Source organism: Anolis carolinensis, chromosome 6 (assembly GCF_035594765.1).
Source record: "Anolis carolinensis isolate JA03-04 chromosome 6, rAnoCar3.1.pri, whole genome shotgun sequence".
NCBI classification, from domain to species: domain Eukaryota; kingdom Metazoa; phylum Chordata; class Lepidosauria; order Squamata; family Dactyloidae; genus Anolis; species Anolis carolinensis.
This window is the reverse complement of record NC_085846.1, coordinates 84,822,867-84,850,691: the sequence shown is the minus strand read 5'-3', so window position 1 is coordinate 84,850,691 and position 27,825 is coordinate 84,822,867. Positions and strand designations below refer to the sequence as shown.

The 27,825-nt window shown below is 37.8% G+C and overlaps 1 protein-coding gene across 2 annotated transcripts; it reads left to right on the top strand.

Moving 5' to 3' along the window:
- Nucleotides 1-1,036: 1,036 nt before the first annotated feature.
- On the top strand, nt 1,037-24,045 carry sp4 (Sp4 transcription factor). Of its 2 annotated transcripts, XM_008112637.3 has the most exons (6): nt 1,037-1,265; nt 1,800-1,891; nt 4,504-6,037; nt 16,354-16,585; nt 16,743-16,942; nt 20,287-24,045. In XM_008112637.3, the coding sequence occupies exons 1-6, from the start codon at nt 1,259-1,261 to the stop codon at nt 20,532-20,534; spliced, it is 2,313 nt and encodes a 770-aa protein (XP_008110844.2). In that variant the 5' UTR covers nt 1,037-1,258; the 3' UTR covers nt 20,535-24,045. The 2 variants fall into 2 exon arrangements, with proteins under 2 accessions (XP_008110844.2, XP_003222066.3); XM_003222018.4 differs by lacking the exon at nt 1,037-1,265 and having other exon boundaries at nt 1,446-1,891.
- The last annotated feature ends 3,780 nt before the right edge of the window (nt 24,046-27,825 follow it).

Genomic DNA, 27,825 nt, shown 5'->3' with positions numbered 1-27,825 from the left:
TATACACGAATGTTTCCAGTAGTTGTTTGTTGTATGACCATATGTGGTAAAATGTGCCTTTTTCTTTCCCACATTTCCAACATTTGTCAGTGCAATTGTACATCTTTGTTAATCTCTCTGGAGGGAGATACCGTCACAGGTGCATTTTGTATATATTTTCCTTTAGATTTAGTCTTCTTTGTTTTAAAAGCCTCATACTGACGACCAGCAATCTGGTCAGAATACGTCAGGTCTTATAAACCTATTAGACTATAAGCCAGTTCAAAATGATGGAAATTATAGTCCAACCCATCCAGATGGCCAGAGAATACTGGAGAGGATCCACAGTAATCCGCCTTTTCAACGCTCGTCCTACTACGCAGCTTCCGTAGCTTCTGCGCGGCGTTGCGCATGCGCGGCTTCTCTTCTGTACTACAAGCCCCGACAGGCAGCGCATTCAAGCTGAGGCCAATAGCGAACATGAGTTTTAAAAATGAAAAGAAACCCTTCTATGTGGAGATAGGTATCTCGAGTTAGCCATAACTGTCTCTCCTTTAACTTCCACAAAGGCTTTATAAAAAAAAAAAAAAAGAGGACCGTAGACTTCTCTGTTCGGCGCTGCAGAGGCCAACGCGCCCTTCCCGGCCTGTCAGTTGGAAGGCGCGCGAGCCCGGGTTCGCGCTTTTCTCGCGCTCCCACCCCATTCGTTGCTTGGTCTTCTCAGGCCTGTCAATCAACGGCTCACAAGCTCGCGGTGAGGTTGAAGAGAAGCCCTCAACCCCGCCTCCTTTTTTTTCTCTTCAGCCTGTCAACAAGAGAGCGTGCGCAGGCTTTTGAAAAAAAAAGACAGTTGGTTGTCACCTCCGCACGCGCCCCTCCCTGGCTCCTCCTTGGCCCCGCCCGCTCCCTCCTCCCCTCTGCGTTGCGGCCCCGCGCCCGCCTCGTTTCCAAGGCGAGGGCCTCCTTGGTCCCGCCCCCTCCTCCCTTTTCCTTCCTCAGTGGGTGTCAGCCTAGGCCTCGCAAGGCCCCGCCTCCTCACCCTCCTCCGTCCGGCTGTCAATCAAGCAGGCAGCGGCGGGCGGAGAGAGGGCGAGCGACGCCACAGCCCAGCGGCGGCCATTCGTGGAAAGAAAATAGGCCGACCCCGCTCTTCCTCCTCCTCCTCCTCCTCCTCCCAGCTCCGGCCTTCTCCCCCACCCCGCCCTCGGTCCCTCCCCTCGCCGCGCTTCTCCTCCTCCTCCTCCTCCTCAGGCCGCGCCTCGGCGGGCGTTGTTGCGAGATGAGCGGTAGGTAGTCGCCTCCTTGGGCCCGGGCCCGGTCCCCGTCCCCGCCGGGCCCTCCCTCCGCTCCTCCTCTTCCCTCCCTCTTCCATTCCCCCTTTTCCTTCCCAGGTCCTCCCTCCTGCGCGCACCCTCCCATTCCCCTCCCTGGCGCCTCCCTCCTCCTGCCCCCTCCAGCATCCTGGGCCACTCAGTAGCCGGGGATGCTTTAGGGGCAGGAAAAGGAGGAGGAGGAGGAGGAGGAGGGCGGCTGGGGGTGGCCTCCTTCCCTCCCTCCTTCCACCCGCGCTCTCCAGGCCACAAACCAATCACACGGCCCCTTTCTGGGTTTTCCCTCGCCAGCCTCGCCCACCCCACCCCCCGTAGGCCGGGTTTCAAACCACGTTTTGTAAGGACTCCCCTTCTGTCGCCCGCCCCCCCCCCCCTCCATGAATGATGTCGCGACTGCATTCATTTGTTTCCCAAACCCTGGGAAATGTCGCCAGTAAAAGTTATATGCGAGCACCGGTAATTAATGCCTCATGGGGTTTATTTTTGTAGATCCAAAAGAGGACGCGATGCCCTCCGAGGGAGAGAAGTCTCCTGAGGCTGAAAACAACAACAACAAGAAAAGCAAAAGTGGAGCCCCTCAGGTAACATTGAAGGGGGCGGGGAGGGGAGGTGTCAAAACAGATAAGATCCCTTAAATCTCGGTATTTATTCATTGGATAAATTTGGGAATTGAATATGCTGTCTGGGAGTGTGGTGACGTTTCCTTCTCTGGAGGCTTTATTTATTTATTTATTTATTTAATACATTTATATCCCACCCTTCTCACCCCGAAGGGGACTCAGAGCGGCTTACAAATTAAGTTTACATACAATATTATATTATTAGCATAGCACAATACTGGCAATAAATTACCATATTGTACTATATCTATATATTGTAATATTATTAATAATATTTCATGCAATATATAATATATAATTAATATTATTATATTGTATTAATAGTATTATATTGTATTACAAAATAATTTTATTGATATGTGTATATACAATATATTATTATATATTATTGTAAATTATTTTGTATATATGTATATATGCATGTGTGTGTGTGTGTGTATATATATATATATATATATAGACATACACATATACTGTAGAGTCTCACTTATCCAACATAAACGGGCCGGCAAAACATTGGATAAGCGAATATGTTGGATAATGAGGGATTAAGGAAAAGCCTATTAGACATCAAATTAGGTTATGATTTTACAAATTAAGCACCAAAACATTATGTTATACAACAAATTTGACAGAAAAAGTAGTTCAATACGCAGTAATGCTATGTAGTAATTACTGTATTTACGAATTTAGCACCAAAATATCACGATGTATTGAAAACATTGACTATAAAAATGCATTGGATAATCCAGAACGTTGGATAAGTGAGTGTTGGATAAGTGAGACTCTACTGTATTTCATGTAATATATAATTAATATTATATTGTATTATTAGTATTATTAGTATTATTACATCTGTTGGGAGTGCATTTATTCTTCATGGCTGGACAGGATGGTCCTTGGGGTCTCTTTCAACTCTATGATTCTATATTTGTTTATCATGTTAGAAGCAAACTGAGAATACAGTTATAATGTATTAAAATGAAGAGGCACAAATGTAAGGGCACAGTCTCACCAGCACTCCAAATGTCAGGAGTCCCCACAAAGGCCCAGGCAGATCACAAGTTGGATTCTTACTACAAAGGCTTTTATTGCGAGCTTAGCAATAATGACAAAAAATGTATATAGGAATGCAGTGAAAGATTAAAACTATTTCTCCCCCCCCCCCCCCCCGGCCCAAAAAAACCCATAACATTAAAAACTTGGCATTATACTAAAGTTCCTTTGACCAGAAGCTGGCCATTTTGAGTGCTTCTGGTGTCGCTGTGAGGTCTTCCATTGTGCATGTGGCAGGGCTCAGACTGCATTGTAGTAGATGACCTGTGGTTTGCTCTTCTCTGCACTTGCATGTCATAGACTCCACTTTGTAGCCCCGTTTCTTATGGTGGGTTCTGAATCTTGTGGTGTCAGAGTGCAGTCTGTTCAGCACCTTCCAAGTCGCCCAGACTTCTGTGTGCCCAAGGGGAGTTTCTCTTCAGGTATCAGCCACTGGTTGAGGTTCTCGGTTTTAGCCTGCCACTTTTGGACTCTCACTTGCTGATGTGTTCCTGCGAATATCTGTAGATCTTAGGAAACTATTTCTTGATTAAAGACGTTGGCATTGGCTGATATCCAAACAGAGGATGGGCCGGAGATGTCAATGCCTTGGTCCTTTCATTGCTGGCTGTTACTTCCTGTCGGATGTCAGGTGGTGCAGCACTGGCTAAATATACTATTCTCCAGCAGTGTGGGGTGTAGACATCCTATGATAATGCGGCATGTCTCATTAAGTGTTATGTCCACTGTTTTAACGTGGTGTTCCACACTGGGTATGCATATAGCATAGTAGCAAAGCACCAGGACAGATATCTTCACTGTTTCTGTTTCTGATCCCAGGGGACATGAGAGAAGCTTCCACACAGGAAGGTAACACATCTGGGTGTCCCCTGGGCAATGTCTTTGTAGACTGCTGATTCTCTCACACCAGAAGTGACTTGCAGTATGATTCTATGAATGTGCTTCTTTTCTTCCTGTATGGGAACCCAAGTGGTTTGAAGACATTATTTTATTTTCAAGAGCTAGTGCTGTGTGAGAAACTTAATTATTTGGATGTATGTGTCTAGATTGGGGTAAGTGGGTTTTCATGCATTCATCCAAGGCCTTCAGATGGTTCAGTGGGAGAGGAATCATATAAGAAGTGAATGGTTTTGTTGTTAACTCTTTGGATAGTTTATAATATTCTGCAAAGGCCCCGTCCACACTGACCGTTTAATGCAGTTTCAAAACAGGATTAAAGAAATAATTTCACTGTGCAGTTGATTATATAGAGAATCTGGAAACCTGTTTGAGTCCCGGATGGTGATTTACACAACTCACACAACAGTGATGCACTCTTTCATGTGCTTATGTTGGAGTTGTCTGGTCGCCAGAGTTTAAAGTTAACTTAGACCAGCATTAAATGCTCAGTATATATGGGCATAGTGAGTATACAAATGTCTGTGTATTTAGCTGTCTTATTTCCTAGTATTTTTAAATTATTGCCTGTGCTTTCTAGTTTACATATCTCATTTACTTTCTACCTCTGTTTCTGTTAGGATTCCCAACCTTCTCCTCTTGCTTTGCTGGCAGCAACGTGCAGCAAAATAGGGACACCTGGGGAGAATCAAGCAACTGGACAACAAATTATAATAGATCCAAGTCAAGCTTTGGTTCAACTTCAGAATCAACCACAGCAGTTAGAATTAGTAACAACTCAGCTTGCCGGAAATGCTTGGCAGCTTGTTGCAGCTGCCCCTCCTCCTGCTTCAAAAGACAATATCCAGCAAACATCTTCTGTCACTTCGACTGCAGCAAGTCCCTCCAATAGCAACAATGGAAATGCATCCCCTACAAAAACAAAAACAAGTAATTCTTCTGGAGTAATTCCAGGACAGTTCCAAGTCATACAAGTGCAGAATCCAAGTGGAAGTGTTCAGTACCAAGTGATTCCGCAGATTCAAACGGAAGGTCAACAAATTCAGTTAAATCCTGCTAATGCCACAGCTCTGCAAGACTTACAAGGTCAAATTCAGCTCATCCCTGCAGGGAATAATCAAGCTATTCTTGCAACTACAAATAGGACAGGTTCTGGCAATATTATTGCCCAAAACTTAGCAAATCAGACAGTGCCAGTCCAAATCAGGCCTGGTGTTTCTATTCCATTGCAGCTACCTATTGCAGGTACTCAGGCCCAAGTTGTAACATCACTGCCAATAAACATTGGAGGAGTGACTTTAGCATTACCTGTAATCAATGTTGCGGCTGGCAGCAGTTCCGGACAGGTTATCCAGTCCACTGATAGTGGAATTTCCAATGGAAACCAGCTACTATCAACGCCTGTCACAACAGCTTCTGTTAGCACTATGCCAGATTCACCCACCTCCTCTTCCATCTGTACAACCACTGCCTCCACCTCATTAACCAGTAGTGAAACCTTGGTAAGCACTGCAGAAACAGGCCAGTATTCAAGCACAGCAAACAGTTCTGAGCCTAATACTGAAGAACCTCAAACAACCACATCAGAAACAGATGCTCAGAACTCAACTCAACTTCAGTCCAATGGATTGCAAAATGTGCAGGATCAGTCAAATTCATTGCAGCAGGTGCAAATAGTAGGTCAGCCTATTCTGCAGCAGATACAGATCCAACAGCCACAGCAACAGATCATTCAGGCTATTTCACCACAGTCTTTTCAGCTTCAATCAGGACAAACTATTCAGACCATTCAGCAGCAGTCTTTACAAAACCTTCAGCTCCAAGCAATGAGTCCAACCCAAGTGCTCATAAGAGCACCAACTTTAACCCCATCAGGACAGATCAGCTGGCAGACAGTACAGGTCCAAAATCTTCAAAGCCTTTCAAATCTCCAGGTTCAAAATACTGGGTTACCCCAGCAGTTAACCATTACTCCTGTATCATCAAGTGGTGGTACTATTGCTCAGATTGCACCAGTAACTGTTGCTGGTACTCCAATAACATTAAATGCTGCCCAGCTTGCTTCAGTGCCTAATCTTCAGACAGTGAGTGTAGCCAGTTTGGGTGCTGCTGGTGTTCAAGTACAAGGTGTTCCAGTCACCATTAATGTTGCAGGTAAGTAAAATGTTGAAAATATTTCTTTAGTTGTGTATCCATAAAAATAAATGTTAAGGCTTAGGCTCCATTGAAGGCAGGAATTGAGGATCTCCTGTCCTCTCAAAATTAATTTCTTATGTAATGTAAAGGACCATAGGTAGAATGGGAAAGCTTGCAACTCTGAATATGAATGCAGAACAATAAAATGACTCAAGTTACTTAGGCAAATAGAGAAACTCAATGGATTATATTGTTACAGGTTACATACCGTGTTTCCCCGAAAATAAGACAGTGTCTTATATTAATTTTTGCTCCCAAAGATGTGCTAGGTCTTATTTTCAGGTGATGTCTTAGTTTTCCATGAAGAAGAATTCACATTTAATGTTGAACAAAAAAATGAACATTTTTTATATACTGTACAGTAATTGTCATCACAAACCAGCATAACCAGACAAACTGTGCATCCTATCAAGAATTTCTTGTTACTACCTTTATTTCCATGTATAACACTCTATGATACGTACATTTACCAATCCTGAATGCTCTGGTTCGGCAGGCATTCTTTCAAACAAAAACTTTGCTAGGTCTTACTTTCGAGGGAGGCTTTATATTTAGCAATTCAGCAAAACCTCTACTAGGTCTTATTTTTTGGGGATGTCTTATTTTAGGGGAAACAGAGTAGCAGTGTCTGATGTAGCTTTAGTCTGTGTTCACCTTCATGGTTTTCATTGAAATGAATGAATATTAGCTTCTAGCTCTCAGAATTTTTAGTTATTTGTGAATGGATTACTGAATGAGCACACTACTTAGGTAATGATTAAAACATTAATTTATTATATAATGAAACTGTGATCTAATAAAACTGTCTGAATTAACATGTACACAGTGTGTTTCATCTGATACTGTTCTGAATCTGTTCAGGAGCCCAGATAAACGATGCAATTGCTTCTTTAATTCTCTAAGAAGAACTTTCAAACTTTTCAAAAGCCTGCAGTAACATGAAATGTATGTTTAAAGATTTATGAAAGAAAAATACAGTCAAAATTAGTAAAATACTTTATTGTTCCTTCTTGAAGAAAATGTAATTAACAAAAATAATTTCATAAAGATATTCACTAAGCCTCCCTAATTCTATAAGTTATTTATACAATGTTGGTTGAATTTTACTGCTACTAGCAAGAAGAACTTGAAAGCCACACACTCAGTGTTTTTTAGATAGAAGAATATATCTGGTTAATTGAAAATTAGCATATTTTTTCAGTGCATGAGAGCTGTCATGAGTCTTATATTTCAGTTTCTGTTTGAACATTTTGATGTTACATTCATTTTTTTGCTCCTCTTCCTATTTTGCATGCAAAACATTTTTTGCTTACTGGCCACTAAAGTTTGTTCTCTCTTCATCTAGCAAGTCGCAGTTTGCTTGTAAAACATGATTTCAACATTTCTATCATAAGAGAGGGATAAGAGAAGGAGGAATCACATGAATTTGAAAGTGGATTCATGGTGTGACCTTTTTGGCATCTTTCCCTAGAGCTGAAAGCTTACATAATTGCATTTATGGGATATATTTAAGTGACTTGTCAGAATGTATGTCATAATAAATTCTTACAAAGATGCAGAAGGATGAGTGCTGTATTGTTTCCTCTATTTTTTCCCCCTGAAACTCCTCGCAAATATTTCCCCTTTAATGGGACAGGCACCCTATTAGGAAGGAAATGGGGAAACATTTAAGGAAAAATCCATGGAAACGTTTCCAGCAACTTCTTCAAGAAGCACCCACACATGTTTTATAGGAATTCACATTTTACCCTGTTGCATGTAACTTGCCCCACACATTTATAGCTGAAATTTCTCCAGAGGACTGATTTTCCATATCGTACCCCATCTCATTGAACAATTAAATGTGTACATTGTAGCAAATACCATGTTTTCAGTCACAATATTGAGTTTACATTTTCTGGGGCCTTTGTTCTCATTATGCACTTGCATCATAACAGTAGGCAAGCAGTAGCAAAGACTTCTCAAGCTTATATAGGAGCCATATGCAGTACAAGCTGTAGCACTATCTTTTAAACTAAATAGGTGCTTGCTTTTCATCCTCCTGAATCTTAATAAAATCTTCCTTCAGTATAAGTTTGAATATGGACATAACTTGGACATTATTTATTTTATTTTTCTGAAGTGATTATATCCTGTGGGTGACCTTGGAGCAGGGTTTGACAATAAAAGTGGCATGACAATCTCTCTTCAGGCTTGCAGACTAAATTTAAAGACAGAATATCCAATATGTAGTGGGAAAGGGAAAAAAAGAAAGCTTAGCACCTTCTAAAACTAATGTGATGGACACTGGTCTATATCTTGCTGGGATGGCTGATGCCAGATGACAATTGAGGGCCAAAGGCAACTAACTGTTCTCAGCAGAGGTGGTGGAATAGCCCTCCAGACATAATACTTCTATACACTGTGTTCTGTGTAAAAACTTACTATTTTACTTGCTCTTGTGTTAATTGTTTTTAAGACTTCTCATTGATTAAATAGAGATAGATAAACTAATGTGGTATAGATCATCCTTCATAATTGGCAAACCACTAGTTTTATTTTATGGTTTTTAGTGATGCATTGCAGAAATTCAAGCATATATTTTCATCTTATTGCAATAAATTATTTTAGGTCACGCTAAACCCAAATTATCTGTGATAAAAAAAATGAAACCTTTTCTACACAACTTCATTCAGACATGTTTTGGTAACTCCTTGGTTGTCACATTTGTTTAGACATGTCCTTCAGCAAACAGTGGGGCCTTTCTAGAGATCACATGACACCGGGCTTTCACACAGGTGGGGTCCATTCAACTATTTGTGATTTTTGTGGGTAGTGAGTTACAGTGGAACTTATTTAAGTGTGGCACGGCAAAGAGAGCAAGTACTTACTTAACCTAACATGGTGATATGCTTTTGCTTACCTAACCTTTGTGCCAAAATAAAAAATATTTTGGGTTCTTCAGTGCTGAGTATCCTGTATATATCAAAAGCAAACAATGTCAGCTAAAACCACTGCTGTTCTAACTTACAGTACAACAAAATGCAGAAAAATCAAAAGGTAGCGAATATTTTAAAAGGAGCCATTGTTTAACCAGTTTGGTACAGTGTGAATTTAGCAGATGAATATCATGCTAAATTAGGATATCTCAAAAACATACAAGTGATAGTTATAGCCTGGTCTTCAAACACATTCCTATTGTGTTTTGCATGTTCATAATTTGCAACCCAAGTGTCTTCCTGCAGTGAGATGAAGTGCTATGAAGGACTGACCCACTTGTTGCTAGATGTAACTGGCTGCTTTTTTACAAAACGTCTCAACAGGACAATGATAAATAGCAGGCATAAATGTTTGAGAGGACCAATGTGATGCGGTGCTTTGAGTAACTGACTAAGACCAGGGTTAAAATCTCTGCATGGCTATAGAAATTCACTGGGTGCAGATAATGGCAAACGTCACTGAATAAATTTTGCCAAGAAAACCCTGTTGTTGGTTCACCATATAGTCACCAAAAGTTGAGAACCAGCAACAGGCACACAACAAATCTTTGAGTAATATTTTAAAAATTAAAAAATTTAAGTATTCAAGGTCGTTTTTGTTTTTCTAACTTCCATGTTAAAGAAGGTACACATGGTAATGCAGTGTCCAATTAAGTAATTTGTATTACTAATGCAAAAGTTCCTTTAAATAAGGAGTGGCAAATTGTGTAGTGGGAAGGGCTAATGAATATACTCAGCCATATTGAAAATGGCATTATGTTACTTCTGCTTACCGTTATGGTTTGATAAACAGCTAAAAAGCTAGTTTGTTTTACATTTATAACTGTGAAGGGAAGTCTACATCATTTCCTCCACATTGTCAACAAGCACTACTAATATCAGCATGTGTCACTTTGCTAGTTTTGGGTGTATTATTTGGGATGTGCCTTTTGTTTTGCTATTTTGTGGTGTTTAAAACATTATATATTTCTAAAATAGTGCAACGTCTATTTACAATGTCTGTATTTGCCAAAAAAAAATAGTTAAACATCACTAGGAAATGAGAAAGATGAATTAGAACTTTCATCGCTAATATGCTTTTTCTCTCCTAGCATACAGTTGGCTTTTTACATAGGGCAGCATTTACAAAAACTTGGTAGCCACACAGCTGGAGTCTGTGATGATGTAATCTACTCATACTCCCTTAGGGTGCTACCATCTCAGTTATTTGAGTTATTGGACTAGATTCTAAGACCATCTTGTTGCACTTCACTATTTGTTGCTTATGTAGGGTTTACTCTATATTCATAGATGCTCTGCTTGCAATGCTACATTGCAGATTCTAATAGAAGAGTTAATTATGCTTGAGTGAGTAGTGAATCAGACTACTCAAATTAGTTGCATGGAACAGATCCAAAATCATCCCCTTAAGAACTGGAAATTGTCGACAGTCGGAAATGCTTTCAAGCTGCCAAGAACTAGCTGAAAAGTGTGGTTAATGCCCATGTTCTGTTCAGGACAGAGAAGTACTGTATATATTCAAGTATAAGTCAATGCTCAGTTCTCTGTGCATTTGGTATGCTCTTTACACAAGGGCAAAATTGAATAGGTCATTGTGTTATGTTTTATCTGAATGAAACATAATATAATATGGACCTTCCCTGGAGGACAATAACAAAATGGACAAAATTCCCACTTTTTAAGCAGAAAGTGTCTTGCAATATCTTAGGCAAAGATTTAGACAAAACTACTTTATTAGCTAAATGGAGCTAATTTATGACCCATCCCAGCCCCATCCCACCACTCAAAAAATGAAAAAATCTGAGGGGTGTACCATGTGAAGATCCCACTGCACCCTTAATTTACAAATAATTATGTGATATATATTTTTAGTTGCCTCAAATGGTAGCACCAATGGGCATTGCAACCTTTTGGGGGAAATTGAAATGCCCTGGTGCAGCTCTCTGTGCTGTGCTCTGCAATTTACTGCCTACTGGGGCATATCTTACACATATTTGGATGTGTGCAGGAAAGAACTCAAATAAGTGTTTCTTTTTCTTTTACATATTCATTTGTAGCCTGTAGTTCATTTTCAAAGCTAAGATATTCAGGTATCCACCACTCATGCAGTTATGGCAGTTAAGGGCATGTCAGTAGTCTAAATCCTATTGGCACTACATCCTGAGTGGTACAATTCTACCCATCTAGATATAATTCTGCAATAGAAATCATAGTAAAATCCTCCACAACCTTTCCAGCATTGAGCTAATAGGGCTTTTAAAATAGCAAAAAGATGTACGTTATATTTCAGTTCAGCGTGATGCTGAAGGTATCTGCTTTCAAAGCAGGATTTAGCTTGGTTTTTCCTGCATGAATTGTTCATGGTAGAAATGAAGATCCAGATGCATGCCTTGTTTTGAGAGAGAAAATGACATGCAGTTGAAATGTAGCTTCTACTATTCCACTGAAATAGTAATTAATAACAAGCAATATTATTTGAGATTATGCACATTGGGTTAGAATTTCTTAAGATAATTTGTCAAATAATGTTGCAAAGTTTCTGTTTTTGAAGAGCTCATATTCTTAATGTTTAGATGATAGTTGTCTACACTGTCAAAAGTAAAATCTTCTGATTCTAGACTGATTTGCAGTTGTACAACTTGCTGTAGCTTCCTAAATTGATCTTCACCAACAAACCATATATCTTCCCTTTAATCCCCAAGAAAGCTTGGTGTCCAAGATATATCTCTTTGAAGATGCTATGATCTTAAAGGTTCATAAATACTCTCTTGAAAGTAAAGTAATCTCTAGATCAGGGGTCCCCAAACTTTTTAAGCAGAGGGCCGGTCCACAATCCTTCAGACTGTTGAGGGGCCGAATTATCATTTGAAGAAAAAAATACAAACAAATTCCTATGCATACTGCACATGTCTTATTTGTAGTGCAACAACAACAACAACAACAATGAAAGAACAATACAATATTTTAAAATGAAAACAATTTTAACCAACATAAACCTATTAGGATTTCAATAGAAAGTGTGGGCCTGCTACTGGCCAATGAGATAGTCAAGTTAATTAGGATTGTTGTTGTTGTTGTGTGCCTTCAAGTCATGTCAGACTTTGGCCGAGCCTAAGTCTAAAATTAATTATTTATTTACTGCATTTATTTACTACATTTATATCCCACCCTTCTCACCCCGAAGGGGACTCAGAGCAGCTGTATGTACATATAATATATTATATTATTAGCATAACACAATATTAGCATTATATATTACTATACTGAACTATACCACAATACTATTATATAATATGTAATATATAGCATATAATTAATATTATTATATGGTATTACTATTAGTATTATATTGTATAACATAAGATTATTATCAATATTATATGTATATACAATATATTATATTATTAAAACTGATATAAAAATATTATATTATAAAACTGAGGGCGGGGGCCAGGTAAATGACCTTGGAGGGCCGCATCCGGCCCCCGGGCCTTAGTTTGGGGACCCCTGCTCTAGATGATCCATTTTAAACCAAGGACTGTTTCATAAATTATTTGAGAACTTCCCTATCTTGTCTAAAAGGAAAAAATAACTCTCAGTCAGCTTTACTAACTAGAATTGCAAAAAAATAAAGCCAGAATGGCAATCTACCCCTATTCAAATATCAATATTAATAACAAACTGGGACTTATTTTTAAACGTAATTGCACTTTTACTTTCATAGTAAGTAGTACATAGGCACTTATTACTTTATATTAAATATAAATATAATTTGAAATGTTATCTTTCATGATCAGAATGTTCTGCTGAAATAAAAACAAGGGATTTTTTCCTAGGATTTGGAAGGGTAGGGAAATACACTGCGAAGATCTGTGGAAGTATGTGACATAATCTGAACTTCAGTAATTTTGGCGAAAGTTCTATATTGAAATGAGAGACAGGATTATGGCACAGTTAGTTGACTAAAGAGAAAATAGTTGAAGTAGATGAGATATTGAGATATGACAAGGTAGGTGAGATACTGAGATATGACAAGGAAGGGGCCAGAGATTTATCCGGGGGACAGAAGGTGAATGGGATGGGAAATAGCAAATTCTCTACTTCCATACCGAGCACAAAAACTGTTGGCAATTATATGTGGTTTCACATATCTATGGGAAGTCTTGGAATATATACTCTTGTGGGTACAGAGATCATACTTATATAGGAAACTAGCTGTGCCCGGCCACGCGTTGCTGTGGCGAAGTCTGGTGGTATGGGAAATAAAGTATTGAGGAATTGGTGGTAGTTAAGGTAAAGGTTTTCCCCTGACATTAAGTCCAGTCGTGTCTGACTCTGGGGGTTGGTGCTCATCTCCATTTCTAAGCTGAAGAGCCGGCGTTGTCCGTAGACTCCTCCAAGGTCATGTGGGATGACTGCATGGAGCGGCGTTACCTTCCCGCCGGAGCAGTACCTATTGATGCACTCACATTTGCATGTTTTTGAACTTCTGGGTTGGCAGAAGCTGGGGCTAACAGTGGGGGCTCTCTCCGCTCCCCCAATTCAAACCTGTGGCCTTTTGGTCCAGAAGTTCAGCAGCTCAGCGCTTTAACACGCTGAGCCATCAGGGGATATTATTTCCTAAAGGTTGTGAATATACAATATTTCTGATTGTTTTTTTTTTTGTCTGTTGGAGGCAAGTATGAATGCTGCAATTAGGAAAAATGATTAGGATGTAATGGCCTTGCAGCTTTAAAGCCTGGCTGTTTCCTCCCTGAGTGAAGTTTTTGTTGGGAGGTGTTAGCTGGCCCTGATTGTTTCCTGTCTGGTATTCCCTTGTTTTCAGAGTAGTGTTGTTTGCGATATTTTATGTGCTTCTACTGTCTGTGGCCCTGAGAAAACAGGATTTGCCAGACTTTGATGATGGGAATACTTTGTTGGGAGGTGTTAGCTGGCCCCGATTGTTTCCTGTGTGGAATTCCCCTGTTTATTTACTGTCCTGGTTTTAGAGATTATATTGTTCTGCATTATTCTATCCCAGTAATTATTTCATATTAAAGAAGAATCTCACTTATCCAACATTCGCTTATACAATGTTCTGGATTATCCAACGCAGTCTGCCTTTTCATAATCAATGTTTTTGTAGTCAGTGTTTTAAATTCATTGTGATATTTTAGTGGTAAATTTGTAAATACAGTACAGTAGAGTCTCACTTATCCAACATAAACGGGCCGGCAGAACGTTGGATAAGCGAATATGTTGGATAATGAGGAATTAAGGATAACCCTATTAAACATCAAATTAAGTTATGATTTTACAAATTAAGCACCAAAACATCATGTTAGACAACAAATTTGTCAGAAAAGTAGTTCAGTACACAGTAATGCTATATAGTAATTACTGTATTCATGAATTTAGCACCAAAATATCACGATATATTGAAAGCATTGACTACAAAAATGCGTTGTATAATCCAGAACGTTGGATAAATACTACATAGCATTACTGCGCATGGAACTACTTTTTCTGTCAAATTTGTTGTATAATATGATGTTTTGGTGCTTAAATTGTATAACGATTACCTAATTTGATGTTTAATTGGCTTTTCCTGAATCCCTTCTTATTATCCAACATATTCACTTATCCTGCCGGCCTGTTTACGTTGGATAAGTGAGACTCTACTGTATATTGATAATCTTAAATTATCTGCTTAGAACTGGATTATATGAGGCCCCTTCTTCACAGCTGTATAAAATGCACACTGAAGTGGATTATATGGTAGTGTGGAGTCAAGATAATCCAGTGCAAAGCAGATAATATAAGATTATAAATGGGTTATAAAGCTGTGTGGAAGGGCTTTGAATCTACACTGCCATATAATCCAGTGCAAATTAGATAATCTGTGGAAGAAGTCTAAGTGAGGCCTAAATCGGCCTGTCCCCTAACTGAAACCTGGCTGTCCCTTGGTTGCTAGGCAACCAAGTGGGCAGAGATTAGCCCTCTAAACTGGCAGCAATTGGATAAAAAAATTATTGCTCTCCCTCTAATTAGGACTTTATTTTTCTTTTCTTTTTGTTGTATCAACCTTGAGGCATGGATGATGGGTTGTGTTGTCAAATTTTGAGGTTGGGGGGCCTGTACTTTTGTTGTTTTGTGAATTGCTGTGATGCCATCACTCTTTTATATATATAGATGATTGAATATCAACTACAAACAAAATAGATCAATTAAAAAGGTAATCTAGATTTTCTCTGCTTAGCCAATTATGACTGGTGATATAATGGAAGGAGGTTCTGAGCTCTGTTCTCCAGGATGAGACTTCCAAAGTATGTCGACATGCTAGTATTAATATTTAGTGGAAAAACGTAGTTACAATTTCTTAATTTTCTTCAGAGAAAAAAGCATCAATTTTTTTTTGTTTCACTGGTAGTACATTTTCATAGGCTTGATATCCCTTGCCAGTTGTGTAGCCACTTTGAGTCCCCTTTAGGACGATAAAGTGGGGTATAAATAAATGTAATAATAACGACAACAACAACAACTGTAGCCTCTTCTAATCTGGCCTGTCTATATAATTGCACATCCTGCTTTCCTGTCCCTATTGCAGACGCTGATCTTGCTACCTAGCTCTTCATGGTGGGATATGGAAAACTGTGGAAGCCACTTGTCCCTCCTTTCAAAACATGCTCAAAGATACACACACACAAAATCTTTCCTGAAGGGAGAGGATTGGAACATTCTAAGAGACTTTGGGTTTTCCAGAAATTTCTGATGGCTGGCCCTGAAAATGAGTAATCCCAATTTATTATTAAATTATTATGTTATAAATTGTATATCTTGCCATATTTACAATATTTAAGTTGATGTAACATGTTTAGTTTATATCAGCCAGATGAAGAACAACAATTATGGGGAAACACAGTCAGGTTTTGTCAACATTTTAAACTATTTTTCCTTAGTCACACCCACTTTTTTCATCAAATTCTTCCCACAGTAGTTCACCACACGGTGTTGGAACAACTGCAGCCAAGACAACAGTTATCACAGATAGGACATCCAACAATTTTGTAAACACATGTTTCATCCTATCTGTAATTAGTACTGTATTTTTGAGATTTCAATTATATGAAGCTTTCCTTTTTTAAGATATAGTTCTGGATTGAATAACTTATGAAGGGATGAAACCTACTCAAAAGCATTATGCACATTAGAGAATTCTAGGTGATTCTTATAATAGAATAAAACAAGTGTTTAAAATTACATTGTGATCGTACAACAATCTTGAGAAGTTAAGATTTGTCTTTTTTTATTTTACAGGTCAGCAACAAGGACAGGATGGAGGTGTGAAAGTACAACAAGCCACAATAGCTCCGGTAACCGTAGCCGTCGGAGGCATTGCGAATGCCACAATTGGTGCAGTTAGTCCTGACCAGATAGCTCAGGTTCAGCTGCAGCAAGCCCAGCAAGCGTCTGATCAAGATGTGCAGCCTGGAAAAAGATTAAAAAGAGTTGCTTGCTCATGCCCTAATTGCAGAGAAGGAGAAGGAAGGTAATTGTCAGAATAGTTGTAAAATATTGGGTATTTGCGGGTTGACAGTATCCTTTTACATTCCTGTTACTTCTCTTAATGAAATTAATTCTTCTTGATTCTGAGTTCTCATACTAAATTGTGCTAAGTTAAGTGTTAACTGATTTGTGTTTGGTAGAAGCGGTAATGAACCAGGAAAAAAGAAACAACATATTTGCCATATTGAAGGCTGTGGGAAAGTGTATGGGAAAACATCTCATCTGCGAGCACATCTTCGCTGGCATACTGGTGAAAGACCATTTATATGCAATTGGATCTTTTGTGGGAAAAGATTTACAAGAAGTGATGAATTACAAAGACACAGACGAACACATACAGGTTAGTAAACAATCTGTACAAATATTTCTGTAAATATATATTTTATTTAATAAATAGCTTGGGGACTCAGCAACACCTGGGTTCAGTGCTCTCTGGAGAAGGGTGAACTACAGTTCCCAGGTCCAAGATCAATCACCCCCAAACCCCACCTGTATGCACAATTGATCATGTTGGGTCTGTGTGCCAGGTTTGGTCCAGATCCAGTGTCGGCTGGGTTCAGTGCTCTCTGGAAAAGGGTGAACTACAACTCCCAAAATCAAGGTCAATTTCCACAAACCCCTGCAGTATGTTCAGTTGGTCATGGAGTTTCTCTGTGCCAAGTTTGGTCCCAGTCCATTGTTTCTGGGGGTCACTGTCTCTCTGGGTGCAGGTGAACTACAACTCCCAAAATCACAGTCAATTCCCACAAACTCCTGCACTATGTTCAGTTGGTCTTGGGGCTTCTCTGTGCCAAGTTTGGTCCCAGTCCATTGTTGGTGGGTGTCACTGTTTCTCTGGATGCAAATCCCTTTGTCTGTAGTCCATCCTCCCAACAAAGCCCACCAGGATGTGGGTCAAGTTTGGTCCAGGTCCATCATGTGTGGGAGTTACAATGGTCTCTGAAAGTGAATGAAGGTACTTCAAATCCCATCATCTGTGGGCCATGGGGAGTCTGTGTGCCAAGTTTGGTCCAGATCTGTCATTCATGGGGGTCGCAGTGGTCTGTGGGAGTCAAATTGGGTGAGGGTACTGCAAATTCCATCACCCATGGTCCATCCTCCAACAAACTGCATCAGGATGTGAAGTGGATCATGGGGGGTCTGTGTGCCAAGTTTGGTCCAGGTCCGTCATTTGTGGGAGCTTGTGGAAGTGGGAGCCAATCAGAAGCTGCATACATACATACACACATACATACAGACACTGACTTTTGTTATAGATGTAACTAATTCTGTCTCAGAGCTGCCTCTATGTGGCTCATCTTCAAATGTGTTATATAGGAACCTTATATAAAGAATGTCTTGAATCTGTTCATAAGATGTGTATTCAGAAATACCATGAAAGCCAGTTAAGAAATACACAGGTTTACTTGGAAGAATCCTCTATGTAAGGCAGCTTGGGGATTTTGAATGAATTGCAAAATGAAATACAACAAACAATAAAAATGACAGCCTTTTCTTAAGTGTTTTAATGTTTTAAGTATTACTGCTTATTTAATTGTTTTTAACTTTCATGGTATGTGTTGTCATTGTAATTTTTCTTAAATTCATCTTGTAAACCACCTTAGGTCACATACTGGAAAAAGGCAGGATATAAATTTAAGAAAGAAGGAAAAAAAGAAAGAACCTTTCATCATCATCAGTTTTATTAGTTGCCCATTTATTACGTCCTGAGGCAGGGTACAGCATAGTTGAATCCCATAGATAAAACACAACATTGAAATACATACATTAAAATTCATGAAACAAATATTAAATCACCAATACTAATAATAAAATGTAAACTTAAAATTCATAGTTTAAAATTGACTGAGTAGGCTATTTTAACAACTCGTTCAATTGTCGAAGTTGGAATAGCCCCTCTTCCCCCTCCTCCAGGACCCTAGTGTGTGGGGCAGACTATATGGGAGAAGGTTATTCTTTAGATAACCTGGCCCCAAATCATGTGGGGCTTTAAAAGTCATAACCAACCCTTTGTACTTTGGCAGCAAACTACCATATATACTCGAGTATACTCGAGTATAAGCCGACCCAAATATAAGCCGAGGCACCTAATTTTACCACAAAAAAACTGGGAAAACATTGACTCCAGTATAAGCCGAGGGTGGTAAATTTCAGAAATAAAAATAGATACCAATAAAATTACATTAATTGAGGCATCAGTAGGTTAAATGTTTTTGAATATTTACATAAAGCTCAAATTTAAGATAATACTGTCCAACTCTGATCAAATCATTATTATCTTCTTCAATGTAAATGTGCTTATGTATCCTTTTAATAATAATAGAGTAAAATAATACACGTAATAATAATAATAATAATAATAATAATAATAATAATAATAATAATACAGGAAAATAGTACAAGTAATAATAAATAGAGTAAAATAATAATAATAATAATAATAATAATAATAATAGAGTGAAATAATAAATGTATTAATAATGATAAAAATAGAGTAAAATAAATGTAATAGTAGCAACAATAATAGAGAAAAATAATAAATGTAATAATACCAATAATAATAGAGAAAAATAATAAATGTACCATATATTCGCGAGTATAAACTGGCCCAAATATAAGCCAACCAGGACCCTCACTCAAGTATAAGCCGAGGGGGGCTTTTTCAGTCTTAAAAAAAGGGCTGAAAAACTAGGCTTACACTCGAGTATATACAGTAATTGGCAACCAGCAGAGTGATTTTAGTATGAATGTAATCTCATCCTAGATATACCTGCACTACCATCTGCCAGAAGGCTAATGTAACAGTAGTCACTTCAGAAAATCTTTTTAGTCTTCTCTTAGTCAAGCTTCAGTACCATTGAAATGCTTTTAAAGTTAGTTTATAGATAATTGGTTTCATTGATTTTAGTTATAATGAAGTATTACTAACTTTGGGTATATCTTTACTGGGGAAACTGCCAGTTTGGTGCCGCTTTAACTGCCATACAATAACACTGTTGCCTGGTATGAAATCCTTGGAATTATGGTTTGCTCAGGCATCAACAGTCTTTAGCAGAGAATTCTAGAGACTTTATAAAACTAGAAATCCCATAATTCCATAGTATTGAGTCATGGCAATTAAAATCATGACAAACTACATTAATTCTACCATGTAGCTATATCATTAGTCTAGATCCAAATCAATATTAGTAGTGTAAAATATATACACTACTTTGCAAGGGAGATCCCCCCTCCACTTTTGCAAGCCTGGGTTTAAGCACGGGAAGACTGCAAGCCCGGGTTTAAGCACAGGAAGGTGAAGATCCAGGCTCCCTCCACTTCTGAAGCTGGTTTAAGAGCCCCATAGAAAGCAACCACTCCAAAATGGGAAGGGGGATTTCTCTCCTGAATAGCAAAGGTTGGTTGAATTAAAACACTTTCCCATATATCCGAAGGTATTTTAGAGGCATGGGCACCAATGCTCCGAATTTGAAGGTTAATTCCGAAGCGCCAAACCGCCTTGGAAACCCCTTCTGATCTATTTTGAATAACAAATTTATTACGATAGACAACTTATTCCGAAGATTTGGCCATGCTTAGTACACATACATCTTGTTTTACTGAGTGATAATATTCATGTTAATAGTATCCTCAAAATATTAATTAATTTAAAAAGCTTTCTTTTATTTTATTTTTTCCTTATAGGTGAGAAAAGATTTGAATGCCCAGAGTGTTCTAAAAGATTTATGCGAAGTGACCATCTCTCCAAACACGTCAAAACCCATCAAAACAAGAAGGGTGGGGGAACTGCCCTTGCTATTGTTACTTCAGGTGAATTGGACTCTTCAGTGACTGAGGTTCTTGGGTCTCCAAGGATTGTTGCAGTTGCCACCATCTCTCAAGATTCAAACCCAGCAACTCCTAATGTTTCAACAAACATAGAGGAATTCTGAACATTATACAAATGCCTAGAACTGCACTTAAGTTTACATACCTTTCAAGATACGGAAGTGGGCTGGTAAAAGTGTATTACAGAGCAGGAAATCATGTATTTGGTCTTGATTTCTATAAGTATTCCAAGTTGGAGAATTAGCACAGGAAGTGTAAACTGAACAGCAAGACATTTTTTTCAAAAGAGAGCCAATTGACATTGATAAATTATGGATAAAGCAGATGAGGAAATATATTGCTTCTACACTATATACATTTATGTAGGTCTGTATCATGATCATAAAGGATTTTTAATTGGGGTTTCATTTTTAAATGTTCGTTGCAGCAACAAGCAAAACAAATTATGCAACAGAATGGCTGGTGGTTAGGGTTTTTCTCTCACACACAAGTTTATAGCATTTTCATTGGAATATTTTGTCCAAAAAGGCACAACAACAAAATCCAAGAATAGTTTCATGAAGCTGAGAATCTTTTGTTTCAATTTGATTTGTATGTATGTATGTATATATATATATATATATATATATATATATATATATATATATATATATATATATATGCTAAATTTGGCAGTCTCTGCTAATTTTAAAGAAATAATTCAGATGGCAGCATGTTCATTGGGTCTGAGGTATATCTCAGATAATTTTGACCACTACATTATAGTAGTGTGTATGATGACAATCAATAAACACAGATTATTCTCTTTCTAGGAGAGGTAAGAGGTTTGTAGAGCCAGTGTATACTGTAGCAACTGTTGAATCTTAGAAATATATTGACATAAGATTTTAATTAATTTCTATGTAAAAATTAAATACGGGAATCTATATACTAAGTTCTGAACTCATTCCGTTTCAAGATGTAGGTGATTTATTGCTAAACCTTGGTTAACTTCAGTTACAAAGTTAGTAATTGAAATATTTAAATTTTTATTGTGATACTTGGAAATTGTGAGTAGAATGTTGTACATATACATCACTGTCAACCTTTTGTCAATATCAAATGTTGCCGCTAATTCTTTAGACCTTGACATGACAGCCAAAGAAAAGGGTGAATAACTTCAACCAAAAGTTTTAACTCTTTAAGTTAATCTATCATTTCTCTTAAGGAAATCTATCATTTCTTAAGGAAAACAATATTTCGAATCCAAACAGCAACTGTTGGCTTGCCCAAGGCTTTCAGTGTACTAGTAAGATTTTTAAAACCTTAAAAAATTACAGCCCATTTGCCATAGAATTTCTTATGAAAATCTCAGAAGAGGCTTGCTGTGTGGCATTGTGAGCTCTTAGTTGATAAACTCTATCCAAAGTCTCATTGCAAGTCTTGTTGTTTTTGGATTCTAGCAAAACATGTCCTCCCCATCCTATTATGCATACAACCCTAAAAAGGCCAGCAAAACATGATTTTAAATAATCTTTACTTTACCCATACATTTTCTTCTTCAGTAATATAAATATTTTATATATACCTTTACTATAGAGATAAGAAATAAAGCTATTAATGCTTATTTCTTGAATACAGCACAATAAAAAAATTATGCCCCAGATCTAATTTCAGTCAGAGGTAACTAGTTAACCATAACTAGCCCAGAATAGGGATGCAATCCTTATTTTCATGAAAAAACAACATTTATTCAACTAGGACAGTGGTGATAAAATAAATAGTAATACTCATCTATATCTGCCACACCTGAAAAACTATTTCTATATTCAGTTCTCTCATGCTGGGCAGATTTGTGTGCAGATTGGACTTCGTAACAGAAGTATGGCCAAATATGATCTGGGTTTTTAAACATTTCCCATTGGCATTACTAGAACATTTAAAAAACCATCTCTGTTGTGCTAAATCCCATGATTGCCTGGTTTTTAACATTCTAAACCAAAATATTTTAACAGTTTGATTTAAAAGTTCAGTGTAAGACATTGACACTTTAAATAATGGTCTTTTCTGTTGAGAGATATTTGAGCAAATATTTTTATAGAAGTCCCAATTTTGTGGCATTGCACACATTTTTAAAGAAAAGATCGAAATAATTCATACGGTGCACACTAGGGATGCTGCTGTGTAGTATCATACGAAGCTGAACAACAATTTTATAACATCAGCTTATATACATGGAAAAATGAAAACAATTTTACACTGTGGTTTCAAGTTTCTTAAATGTTTTTCAGGCATTTAACAGTCTTTAAAGTTTTGTTTCCATATATTTTTATTTAAAATATTTTCAATTGATATTACTGGCTTTAAATGCCAGAATCAGTTTAAGGATACATTTAATACAGATGGCCATTAAATAATGTAAATTAACTCTTCTTGCAAATAAACTGCAACATAAATATATATTTTATCATTCTGCCTCATAATCAGTGCTGTAAAATCTGTTAAGCAAGTAGAAGAATTCTTTTTGGAATCATGTTAAGCATTTTTTGTGAACCTAAGGTATGAATACTCTGCACAACTGTTAGATATTCTTTCTGCATACTTAAGCATTCAGACCTGAAATAGAAGTTTTCAATCTGCGGAAAATCCCTATTACAAATGTATCAAAAAGTTTCTTAGAATTTAATATAAATTAATCTGTGTTAGCAGGTGCACTTACTACTCCTGGAATTAAACATTTTGATAGTCTGTTCTGCATATCATTCTACGTCCACTTTTCAGTCTTAGAAGGATCGTAAATTTCTGTGTCCTTTATTTGACTCAGTGGAATATAACTGTTGTACGTAATAGGGCACAGATGTGCAGTAGTAGCTTGTTTAATGGCATTTCACCGTTCATTCCCTTTGCCACCATTATGAATATTTTTTGCTTTATTGTACTTATAAGTGCAGAGTGTATTTATCATGGTAGAACTCCAGTGTTGGAATAGTTTTATTTTATTTTCAATATACTTTTCTTGGGATAAGGTTGTGTATGTGTTCCCTGATTACATTAGAAATCGGTGTTACATCATTATTTATCACACTGTTTCATGAGGAGAAGTAATAAGCGTGTGTAATTTAGGAGCAAATGTTTTTGTTAAATTTAGGTAAGCATGATGTTTGGGTCCTATTTTTCAATTTTATAATGTTTTATTGAAACAATATTTGTATTTAAGTCTCCATTTTTAATGCCTTGTGGGTTTTTTTATGCATGTCACTTAAGTTGTCATCCCTCAAAAAATTGATGTGCAACATAGGGTGTTAAATCTACATACTGATTTTGAAACAGAAAAATAGTTGGTGGTGAAATTGTAAATGTTTTGCAGAAAAAAATCTTATAAAAAGTTTTGTAGTAATATTTCACTTGTAAATTTTTTTGTAAGAAAAAGGGGAAAAAGAAAAATGCAAGAAACACCCATTCTAAAATCTACAAATTAATTCTGCCAGCAAAGCCTCTAAGGCTTTAATTTTTACTATGCTAATTTGTATAAATTTTGTGTGTTTTTGTGGATTTGGAACTAAAACTGTGTAGACGTTGTTGCCTGCAATAATGTTTTGCAAGTAACCTATTAAAATTCTCTTGAGTTTAAATGGATGCTTACTGAAACACTTGTATTTATTTTAGTACTAGCATACATATCCAGCATTGCCTGGGTGCCAGAGAGGCTGCTGCCCCCCTCGCTTTCTCCTTTCTCCAGCTCTGAGAAGGCCTACCTCACAATGTCTCCAAGGCAGTGCCCCTCATACACACCACCTAGCAGCAGTCAAGTCACTCCCTTTCTTTCCCAGTGACATCACAGAGGGTCACTTACATAACCTATCCACAGTGAATCTATTTTGCTCCTTATCTTTCCCTCTCCTCTGGGTCTGAAAGGAGTGGCTATTGTAGTTCAAACTTCTTAATTATTAAGTTGGATAATGAAAGATATGTGTTCCAAGTTTGGTCTAGATCCATCACGCCATGTAAGAGCCTTTGTGGTACAAACGGGCAAACCAACATACATGCATATATAGGTTGACTTTTATAAGATAGATTTATTTTTGTTAATTTACATTACTTGATTCACATTTTAGAAACGGTGCATTCAAACCAAGGTACCTAACAATGATAAAAAGAAAAAGAAAAAAATACAAATAAGATGGAACAGAACAACTAAGGGAAATTGAAAAATTCATATTGGCTACAGGCCTAAACACACTAGGGAGCTATACTGATAAACAAAATGGGACTTCTGGAATCCATTGATAGGATGGCACTATAAGAACAGATTATAGTTCAACAGCACAGTCAAGTATAATCAAGAGAATTCAAAGCCACAGGAAGAAAAAAACTCTAGATTTATATTCTGCCTTCTAAGTTGAAAGTTCTCAGAATGGTTTGAAAATACTGTATTTTATTGTGTAATAGTTACACTTTTTCCTCCCTTTTTTTTTTGATTGAAAAGGGGGACTACAACTAACACGGTGGTGACTATTACGTGGTGAAAAAATAGATATAGGTTTTGGCACCCCAAAAATGGGGTACAACTATTATGTGGTAGTTACTATTATGCAAGGAAATACAGTACAATAAAATAACTATTAAAAATAAAGCAAAAGCATGCACTTACTTTTCCACAGATCACAGATATTACAAATGCTGCCCTGTTCCTGAATCTCTTAAGTTACAGAAGAGGCAACTCTCAACTAGATTTCACACTATTTACTTGATATGCTATTGCTGATCTTTCTTGAAATTTTGGCTCATGTTTGACAGATTGGTGGGGCCCATCTGTTACTTGCCGATCTCCCATGGATTTAGTAGGCTTGCTCTAATTGGCACTAAGAATGTACTTAAATGAATACATTCTAATTTGTTGTTTATCCATAGAATAAAATATCCTTTCTAAAATGGCTGAACAACAATATATTAATGTAAAGGAAGAAAAATAAAGAAGTAGGGAGTTTCCATTTTCATGGAGTATGTCGCCTTCCTTAATAGAGTCTGAGATATATCCAGATACCTCCTGCTGGCTCCATGCAACCTGTTTTTCCAATGCTTGATTTCCTCCACAACCGCAGCAACTGTGATCTTTTACCTCCTGCCAACACACTATCCCATTGTAGTTCTCCGAGTATGGTGCACAAACAAGACTCAAATCTATAATGCCACCCAATTTGCCAGCTGGCTATATTGCTATCTATGGATTCATAGGTCAATGAGCAGGTTCGTTGATGCCCGGATCCAGACCCTTTAGTGGGAGTGCCCTTGATAACAGCTATAATCAAAGGTGGGCCTTTTTTCTCCAAGCTATGATGTCTGCTTTGGTCGATGGTTCTCTTTTTAGAGATAGAAACTTGGCTATATATTATTATTATTATTATTATTATTATTATTATTATTATTATTATTATTATTATTATTTTATTATGACACAGCAAACAAAATAGATATGCTGGATTTCGTTTCACAAAATCACAAGTCAAACACTTCCCAAGTGTCTAGGACTGTGTGATGTATTTTCGGATGATGCGCGCAGATCCCAGTAGGGTGGCCCTTTGCAGTTGGCAGATTGTGATTTTGTCAATGTCTATTGTTTCCAAATGCTGGCTGAGATCTTTTGGCACGGCACCCAATGTGCCGATCACCACCGGGACCACCTGCACTGGTTTCTGCCAGAGTCTTTGAAGTTCAATCTTGAGGTCCTGATAGCGGCTGAGTTTTTCCTGTTGTTTTTCGTCAATGCGACTGTCACCTGGGATGGCGACATCAATTATCCAAACCTTTTTCTTTTCCACAACTGTGATGTCTGGTGTGTTGTGTTCCAGAACTTTGTCAGTCTGGATTCGTAAGTCCCACAGTATCTTTGCGTGCTCATTTTCCAATACCTTTGCAGGTTTCTGATGCCACCAGTTCTTTACTGCTGGGAGGTGGTATTTGAGGCATAAGTTCCAATGAATCATTTGGGCCACATAGTTGTGCCTCTGTTTGTAGTCTGTCTGTGCGATTTTCTTACAGCAGCTGAGGATATGATCAATGGTTTCATCGGTTTCCTTGCACAGTCTGCATTTTGGATCATCAGCTGATTTTTCGATCTTGGCCTTAATTGCATTTGTTCTGATGGCTTGCTCCTAAGCTGCAAGGATCAGGCCTTCTGTCTCCTTCTTCAGTGTCCCATTTGTGAGCCAGAGCCAGGTCTTCTCCTTGTCAGCTTTTCCTTCAATTTTGTCAAGGAACTTTCCATGCAATGTTTTGTTGTGCCAGCTGTCAGCTCTAGTTTGTAGTGCGGTTTTCTTGTACTGGTTTTTTGTCTGCTGTGCTTTGAGGAGTTTCTGATTTTTGACTTCAATCAAAGCAGGTTCTTCACTTTGCTTTACATATTCTGCCAGGGCATGTTCTTCTTCTTTGACTGCTTGTTTTACTTGTAAGAGTCCTCTGCCCCCTGATCTTCAAGGCAGATGTAGCCGGTCAACATCACTGCGAGGGTGCAGTGAATGATGAATGGTCATGAGTTTTCTTGTTTTTCTGTCCAAATTGTCCAGTTCCACCTGTGTCCAGTTTATGATGCCAGCCGTATATCTTATGACATTATATTAATTTTATTATTTATTTATTTATTTATTTATTTGGATCATATCAGACATGTAAAAGAGCAACATCTGGTTTTACCATACCATACAAATCATTCATAGAGTTGTAAGAGAACTCTGAAGATCACCTAGTTGAACCTCTAGATCCGTGGTTATCAAGCTGGAGTCCCCAGATGTTTTTGGCCTACAACTCCCAGAAATCCCAGCCAGTTTACCAGCTGTTGGTATTTCTGAGAGTTGAAGGCCAAAAACATCTGGAGATCTAGTGTTGAGAACCACTGCTTTAGGTAATTTGAAGATCATATAGGAAAAGCTTATATATGCCATCTCTATTACTTTATTGATTCCCTTTAGTCTGAGACAATACAATTTCAGCTCCAGCAGCAACATAACAACTCTTCTCGTGATACCGGAATGTTTCAATCTTTTATGTAGTTCTAGGCCCCTTTCTTAAGCAGCAGATGTAGAATTCGTCAAGAAGTCTGTGCTGCTACATCTGGAAAAATGTTCAATATATAGATAAAGTGCTGTACAGATCCCAAGGATTTCTTTTAGCTTTAATTTCTTTAAGAAATCTCACAGGGTTAAGTCCTCGTCCATTGCTTCCTCTTGTTTATATACAGTAAAACAAAACAAAATCCACCAAGCACTTCATACAAAGTGTATAAAATGTACCAAACACTTCATACAAGCTTTCAAAGCTTCACTAACTTCATCAGGCCAAAGATGTTTAAAAATAATACAGGAAAAGAAAAACGATGGTGTTCAAAACAATGATCTGCATTTTGATAACAGATGTTTCTGT

Excerpts from the sequence above, each read along its gene's own strand:
- sp4 (XM_003222018.4), top strand. The coding sequence starts at position 1,781 with ATGGGGTTTATTTTTGTAGATCCAAAAGAGGACGCGATGCCCTCCGAG. Across the intron at positions 1,892-4,503 it reads GCAAAAGTGGAGCCCCTCAG|GATTCCCAACCTTCTCCTCT; the intron begins GTAACATTGAAG and ends TGTTTCTGTTAG. Across the intron at positions 16,586-16,742 it reads TGCAGAGAAGGAGAAGGAAG|AAGCGGTAATGAACCAGGAA; the intron begins GTAATTGTCAGA and ends TGTGTTTGGTAG.